This window comes from Pyxicephalus adspersus, chromosome 1 (genome assembly GCF_032062135.1).
Source record: "Pyxicephalus adspersus chromosome 1, UCB_Pads_2.0, whole genome shotgun sequence".
In the NCBI taxonomy this organism is placed as follows: domain Eukaryota; kingdom Metazoa; phylum Chordata; class Amphibia; order Anura; family Pyxicephalidae; genus Pyxicephalus; species Pyxicephalus adspersus.
This window is the reverse complement of record NC_092858.1, coordinates 150,234,251-150,242,554: the sequence shown is the minus strand read 5'-3', so window position 1 is coordinate 150,242,554 and position 8,304 is coordinate 150,234,251. Positions and strand designations below refer to the sequence as shown.

The following is an 8,304-nucleotide window of genomic DNA, read 5'->3' as shown; positions in this document are numbered from 1 at the left end:
GCATTAACATCACCCAATGTCCTACCTGGCAGACCCGGGTCCACAGATCCTGCCGCGGCACGCGGTGGGCCCCGCACCGCCTCCAGCACCTGGCCCGCTTCCTCCTCTCCCTCCGTTGTGGAGAGCTCCCCCTCCGATCGGGGAGCCTCCGTCTCCGGCTCCTCCGCACTTCCGGGTTCTTCAAATGACGCGACATCCCGCGTCATATCCTGGCGACGCTTCCTCTTCGCGGCCACGCTGCCCGGCCGCCATCTTGGACACGCGGCCTGGCTCCTGCACACCGGCTGGACGCCGGGCCCGCACCGCCCTCGGACCACCTCGTGCCTCCCGGACCGTCCAGGCTGCGCCCCCGGAGGGGCCAGCCACATTCGCCATCCACCGGGACCCCGCCGCACTCAAGGCCCCGGTTTCAGGTAAGGCCTGGACGCAGGCCTCGTGCCCCCTAACGGAATGGGGGCTGCGCTCCCTGCCAGCCGCAGCCCCCCTCTTCTCTGGCACCTTGTTAAGGGGTCCAGCCCTAAGAACCCCAGTACTCACTGAGGTCCCCCCCTGGACCCCTGCACTTTGCAAGCGGGGGCTGTGCCCCCTACCAGCCACAGCCCCCCTATCAGACGACCTCCTCCTCTTCGCTGCAGGATGCAGGGGGACATTTGCAGGAGAGGCCTCCCCTCTCAAGACCTCTCCTGGATCAGAAAGGGGGCTACGCTCCCTGCCAGCCGCAGCCCCCTTACCAGAACTCCGCCGGTGACGGGGATTCCTCCCTAGACCAGTGGCAGACCTGGGCAGGCGGCGCCCCACTACCCTGCTAGAAGGGTCCCTGATGGGGCTCCCAGCGTGGCGCTGAGTTCTGCCAAAAGGTTCTGGGCTCAGGTGCACCGGAGCCCTAAATCTCTGAGGCCGCAGCCCCTCTGCACTAACTAACTGAGCTTCCCTACTAACCCCCCCAACAGCCTCAGCTACCCTATCCCGCAGCCAAGCCTCACCTTGTGAGGTGGCTGCACCCCTAAGCTGCTGCAATAATGCGTCTACTGACTCCATAATGCCTACCAAATTTCTTCTTTCCCAAAAAATGTGCTGTCTCTCTGTTACCCTCTCCTTTTATCTGTTTCACCCGTCCCCTTAAACTTTTAACCTTATCCTCCCAATCCCCCTATCTGTTTATTGTAATTCAATCCTGACCTCCCCCCCTTCCTATCTTCCCTGGCAGCACGTGCACACTGGTCATGCCGGCCCTCCACCTACCCTGCTCTGGGCCTCTCTTTAATTTCTTGGACAAGGCAATAATAACCTAAAAACAGCAATCCACGTTCAGACCAGAGTGACCTAATGTGCTGCTTCTCCTTCCACTACCAAAATGGGTGTAGGGAATGGGACCTCTAACAAAGTGAATTTACAGCAGGTTCACTCACCTGCTAGAGAGGACTGTCACTGGATAGACAGAAATAGGAATTCTTTGTAGGAAACGGCTCCTTTATGTAATTGTTTGTATTTCTATTTAGCTGATCTACTCTAAAATCAGACTTAAGCACAAACTTAAAGGAAGGAGTACTTATGTATGGTACAAGAAGTTGCTAACGTTCTGAACATGCCATGCATGGAGATCTGAGAAGTCTAAGTTAAGTCAGAGCTAATTATCAACATACATGTAATAAATCAGTTACTTTACAATAAACCAAGTTAATCCAGAATGATAACCAAGAAACTAACATTTTCAGAAACGGGTTAAAAAAAATCAAGCAAATGTCCTCTAATAGGAACAGTGCAACCCTCTTATCACCAGTCATGTTGCTGTATATACTCAAACAACCAGGATTTTTTTTTTTAACCTGTACAAATGGATTAAATATTTTCAGGCTGAGCCTATGTAAACCTGAAAAAGAAAATACATGTGGTGTATTTTTTCACAATAGTTTTGTTTGCATTTCTGTTGATTTACAGCTTTAAATGCTAGCAGTTTTGGCTGCATTTTGTGCCCTAGGGTTATGTATGTATGTATGTATGTATGTATGTATGTACTCTCCTTCCTCTTGGTATCCCTCCATGTACCATGTGACCACACCCTCTGAAGAAGCCAATATGGCTTACTTTTGGGGCCTATATTTCACCCTTGGATGATTAGCATGCTAGGGACTATTTTCGGGGAAGCACAGTAGTAGTTATTAATCTCCTTACAGTCCACTATATAATGATTGGTGTACTATGTTGCCAAAATCATCTACTTACGTGTGTGTGTGTGATATGAATACATACACGTGTTCATGTGATGGAAGCACTTCTTCCCTTGCCATCAGCAGCTTGGCACAAGCGCCTTATTACATTTAAGCATTCTGTGTGCTTATTTTACAGTGAGCAAAAAACAGAAAATCTACCCTATGAGATCACAAGGGCTCAAGAGATCAACTCCATATTTGGTCCTAAAGGAAGTAAAGATGCCTATGATGTTATCCTGGACCTACACAACACCACCGCTAAAATGGGGGCATCGCTGATCCTTGAAGACTCCAAAGATGATTTCACAATTCAGATGTTCAATTACATTCAGGTAACTTGAGGAAAATTACATCTTATATCTTGGGTGTTATATAGTATATACATTATACAGGATATGTGATCTCGTCCTATTGATTTTTAAATGGTTAATGTGTATTATTTATGAACAACACTCTTGTTTTTGAGTATAGAGAAGCATATGACTACGCTTCCTTTTTATATGGCTGCATTGGTGCTTAGCAGTTAGTTGAGAGAATGATTGTTGTAATGTTTTTAGCTTTGTTGTAACCCAGCCAAAAAAATACATATTTCTTTTTAAATTTTATTGCAGAAATCCATGGCTCCTGAACCTTGCAGTGTGCTGCTCATTGAACACCCCAAAATAAAATATCCAACTACACGGTCTATAGCAAAACATCCTGTTGGTAAGTTATATGATATGCCATGTCACAATATGCCTTTTTACAGTATGTTGCAATGGGGTCTAGGTGTGTCAAGGTATGCCTTGAAGAGCTTATCGGGAACCTAAATTTGGCTGTAGCAGAGTATAGAAACTTTATTAGTATCATTTTTTTTTTTTTAATTTAAAGCTCACTTTTGTTTGATTTTTAAATCTTCTTTTGCAATGTAAAGTGACACTTAATCCCACTGCAAGATAAAAACCAGGACCCCAATGCATGAGCCCTGTACCTACTGATTCAGACATAGCATTACAATCTGCTTTAACCCACCACTGCAGCTAAAATACTCACCTAAACATTATAAATAAAAAATTACAAAACCTTTGTAAACAAGTTTGTGTTTTTTTTTTTTGTTTTCCAACAGGCATTGAAGTAGGTCCACAACCGCAAGGTGTTGTTCGTGCAGATATTCTGGAGAAAATGAGAAAAATGGTAATTTCTGCTCTTGACTTCATGCACCAGTTTAATGAAGGTAAAGTTGTTAAAATATTGGGGACTGCTTTAGATTGCTGGCTTTTGTATACAAGGCTATATTTTATGTAATTTTAGTAATAGCATCTGTTTCTTTACTTCAAAGTGGTGTATTTAACATACTTCCAGGTTGTAAAGTGTTGCAGATATGTTGGCACTATATGTATTTGTGTATTTAATGTACAGGTAACAGTTAATTTTCATTGTGTCAATGCTTTTATATCTTCTAATAAATTACTTTGTTTGCTATCCATCCTGCTATATTTAAAATGCATCTACAGGGTTTAAAGCAGTCAAAGGTCCATTTTAGAGCTGAACCATTAGGATTTTATTTAAAGCAACTAGTAACTCTACACAAGTAAAGGACTAAATACATACACAAATAGGGCTTTTTTTTTTTTTTTTTTTTTTTTTTTACCCGTCTCCTATTTGGGGCCCCATATACCCTCTACAGTACCCAAAATATCATATAGATAGGGAAGCATAACTAACTGGCCAAAGTAAGTTTAGTTTATTCTGCAGACCTTAATGTATGTGATTGCAAAACCATGGAGTTAATTTAGATGTGTACTTTATATTTAAAAAAATTTAATATCATGGATGGACACCCATCGGTCCATGAGACCTTGTTGTGTTGTCCCTTTGGCATCAAAAATTGAAACCAAGTCCGGAGAGTTCCCACTAACAGATGACATGACCAAATTTTAGGAGGGGTTGTGAAATAGTGAGGGAGTATGTTGGAAGGATGCACTAACAGGTACACCTTTTCTGCCATTTTAAAGAACCGCTCTAAGAAAGAAAGTAGTTGTTCCCAAATTGTTGCATGTTAGAGTTTTATTATTTCTCCCAGGAAGATGTTCATACGCAATAGGCAATCAATCTTAGATTATTGGTGGTCAACTTTCTTTACATTGTTGGCTTAAGTTCTGCTCATATTCTCACCAAGGGTCACATATAATTTTCAGTTAATGTAATGCTACAAAAAGCTATACGATGATGCATACATGGTACTTTAGATAGTCAGAAAATGTTGATGAAGGCTAAGGAATCATAGGCTGGAGACACATTATAAGAGGGTGCTAGAGATCACTCCTTTCACTGCCCTTTTCATAAATGCATACTTTCACATATGTGCATCCTACTGCTTCCTTTACTAGTACCACAGTTATTATTCCCCTTAGCAAGATCGTTATATGAATCAGAGAAGAGTAAGATGATGATGATGTCAGCAGAAGCTCCACAATCTGCCAAAAGGCTGCAAGCAGCCCCCAGACCTCAGGCTGGTCACCAGAGTCTTAAAGGAATTCTTATGCTGGGTATGGAAGTAAAGGTTCATCCTAACAAGGTTTCAGACTTCAAAATATTAAAGGTATAAATATTAGGGAGCAGTGGAGATATATTATGCTTCCATAGTTTGAAATTGAAAAACTACTTAAACTTGTGCTCATGAATAATCTTTAAATAACTTCTATATAAGTGGGAAACATTACCCTATAAAAAAAAATCTGTACTGTTTGTTTTATTGTTACGGTTTCCAATTAATAATTTATTTCCCTTTTTAGGTTCAGAGTTTCCACCATGTAGTATTGAAGTGTTCAAAGTACTAGAAAAGATAGGTTACCCCAGGAATGAGGATGGTGAACTTTCTGCTATTATACATAAAAATCTTCAGGTGAGCCTAGTTCCCTTCAAGAGTTGGATTGGGACCGGGCAGAAAAATGTAGTTTAACTCGAAGCAGTGACAATCTGCTGAATTTGTTCTGATGTTAAAGCGGAACTAGTTGTTTTTACAAAAAATGTTACCAGGCAAGCATTATTATGACTTTTTATTATCTCTTCCATCTTAGATGCTTCTTCTTGCCTGTCGATTTTCTCTTATAAACCCTGCTGATAGGCCACGTGTACGCAGCTAAGTGTACTGTGCACTGCAATTACATTTCATTGTGATGTAGGAATTCCTTTAGCCAGGCTGGTATACAGTAATTCCTTCTCAATTTAGGAGGTCATGAATCTGGGACCCATAGAAAGTGAAATTAGAACATCACAACACTAGAGGGGACTTTTTTTCTGTCTCTATAATCTTATCTGTATGTCCGTAATAAATGCAAATATGCTTGTGTGGGAATTAACAGAAAAGTCTGGTTGAATGGACTAATGGCTATAAAATGATCTGAATAATTTGGATCAAAATTTTTACAGTCAAAGTTTTTTGTTTTTTTTTAAAGGGTAATTGTGAGGACTAAAAGTACCGGTAGTATGCTTTTTAACAAAAGGACAGTTGACTGACGTTTTTTTATGGCCAGATGTGTGGAGATTCCCTTACATTTGTATTAATGAACCAAATCAAAGATATGTAGTTGATTTCAAGTGTGAAAATTGTATTTGTAATCTGTAGCTGTGGACTCAAAGGAGCTATCAGTCCAAGTTTTCTATATCATTATTGAGTTGAGAAAACAATCCAAACTCATAAGAGATTTCCAAAAAATGAGGATATCTTTTTTTTTTTTTCAGTTCAGTGAATCTGAAGTTCAGCACACATTACATGGTGTACAATATTCTAGGTCCATGTGTTTTGTTCCAGATCATTGCTGGTATCAATGGCTGCAGACTATATATTATTGCTGGTATCATTGGCTGCAGACTATATATATATTTTCTTCCCTGTCTTTTCCACAGTTGTGGTTGAACAGCAGAGGAAGTATGAAACAGAATATGCAAGTAAACTAACATGCAGACATTAATGTTGGAAGAGACAAGGAGCAGAGCAGGAACCCGAGGCAGATGAAAGAGACCAATGGTCCCCTTAGCAGTCATAGTTGATCCTAAGGGGATTGTGGCTCGTCCAAACTTTTGTTGTGGGCTCCTCTAATTTCAGGTTTTGGCCATACTTTTGTCCTGCCAGCATGCTGCACAGTGGGACCCTTGCTTACTGTGGGGAAGCAATGATCTCTTTGAAACGGTCCAACATGACAGAGCTACCCAACCAGCAGGGATTAAAAAAATCTTTGCTCATTGCTGAGCTTCTTAAGTTTTGCAAAAGGGATATTATGGATGAAGGTTTCTATATACCAATAGTTAACAGGATTTTCTGTTCAGGTTGTGACTACTTCAAAAAACTAAAGTAATTAAATACATGTTGGTATTCCCTATGATGTATTAATTTATCTTATAAGGTTCCAATAGACATTAATAATCATCAGTAACTTCAACAGACTTAATGTTTTGTACTGCCTTATAGGACCAGGACTGGAAACCTTTGAACCCAGGGGATCCTATGTTTATTACAATGGATGGAAAAGTCATACCCTATGAAGGAGAAGACTCCGTCTATGTAGTATTTGTGAATGAAGCGGCATATTATGAGAAAAACGAGGCCTTTATAAAAACCCAGAAGATGACCTTATCTGCACAAGGAGTTCAGTGTAAATCTATATAGCTTAGTCGTGTACTAAAGAGCAAGAAAAATAAATAAATGAAGTATCTTTTCTGGTACCTCTGAGTTGCTTCAGTTTGCCTTTAGTGGAATTGCTAAGAACTGTAACTGCAATGTTGCCTCCTGCCTTTCTATTGCCATAAACATTGAAACAATAGTAGCTTACCCATTTAACTAATCTTAAAATGTTACGCATGATCATTTGTGATGGAAGAGCTTGAAAAAGTTGTATTTATTCCACAGTAATTGTTTTCTGCCCTAAAAATACCGCAGAAACTGTGATCACGGATTATGCACATAATATGTTCACTACCAGCCTTGGACTACAAATCCCATGATGCTTTGTGCTGGTGTTCTGTATTGCACGTGCATTTATCAATCTTAGTAGGTATGCGGGTACCTCTTTACAAGTAATAGAAAAATATGTAGCACATACAGGGACAGTTAACAATGGTTGTGAACTGTACTGGATTCTGTCAGTCAAGTAAGCCATAGACCTTGGCTTAATGGGCTGCCAGGGATTCCACTTTCTAAAATACCTTTAAAATATACCCAGGAGAGTGGCTAAACTTCCATTACAGGTGGTCCATGTAGGTCTTACTTAGCCACCCCTTTACAGGAAGGGCTGGTAGGGTAATTGTTTCCATTTGCAAACAAGATCTGCTTTATTTTTCTGTAGTGCAGTACTGTGTGAACTGAATTCATTTGACTATATAAGGCCAATTGTCTTGTTCTTGTGTTGAGCAATATAGCCCAACTGCTGATGTGAATGGGTCTTTATGGTAAAGCTTCTATGAGATTAAAATAACTAAGTTTATATCTACTATTATTAACTACCCTTGGGGCCAACCTGCAGACCGAGGAATGTGTATTCTGTAACATGGCTCCAGACTTCAGTCAAAATTATTTTGAATGATCATCATTTGTGTAAAAACCTAACAGACTTCTCTATCACTACATTTACAAACATAATATCCAGCCACTTGGTGATATCAGGTTGCATATAAAGACCCTTATGGCTCGTAAGTTGACAACCCCTGTTTAAGGCCTGATAGAAGTGGGTTAAATGTTCAGCATGCAGCAAATACTGACACCAATATTTTCTGTATTGATCCATCTAATAAAACTTTTTGTGTGAAGCTGTAAAACACTTACACCAGGATTGACACTAATTCCCACAGATTAATTAACATTCCTGCAAGCTAGAAGGCCGAATTCGTAGAATAGAAAACAGACCTCCTAGTGATGTACAAAGTCACTTCTATGTACAAAGTCACTTCTACTATGCAAGTATCATTACAATTACTCATTAAAACCCTGAAAACTTACTTAGAAAATATATTTTTATTGTTTTTGTCAATGCAATAAAATTTACTTATTCAAATAATTTAATCAATTTCAAAATAAATATATATTGAACAAAAATACAAAGTGAAAGTGTTTTTTTTT

At 40.1% G+C, this 8,304-nt stretch overlaps 1 protein-coding gene across 3 annotated transcripts in view; it reads left to right on the top strand.

Moving 5' to 3' along the window:
- ASPA (aspartoacylase) overlaps window positions 1–8,274 on the top strand; it is a 14,959-nt gene extending 6,685 nt beyond the window's left edge. For all 3 annotated transcript variants that reach the window (XM_072431163.1, XM_072431148.1, XM_072431156.1), the window contains exons 3-7: window positions 2,347–2,542; window positions 2,822–2,915; window positions 3,316–3,423; window positions 4,985–5,094; window positions 6,661–8,274. In XM_072431163.1, coding sequence (XP_072287264.1) covers window positions 2,347–2,542; window positions 2,822–2,915; window positions 3,316–3,423; window positions 4,985–5,094; window positions 6,661–6,858 — 706 coding nt within the window. In that variant the 3' untranslated portion in view covers window positions 6,859–8,274. The remainder of the gene's footprint in view (window positions 1–2,346; window positions 2,543–2,821; window positions 2,916–3,315; window positions 3,424–4,984; window positions 5,095–6,660) is intronic.
- The last annotated feature ends 30 nt before the right edge of the window (window positions 8,275–8,304 follow it).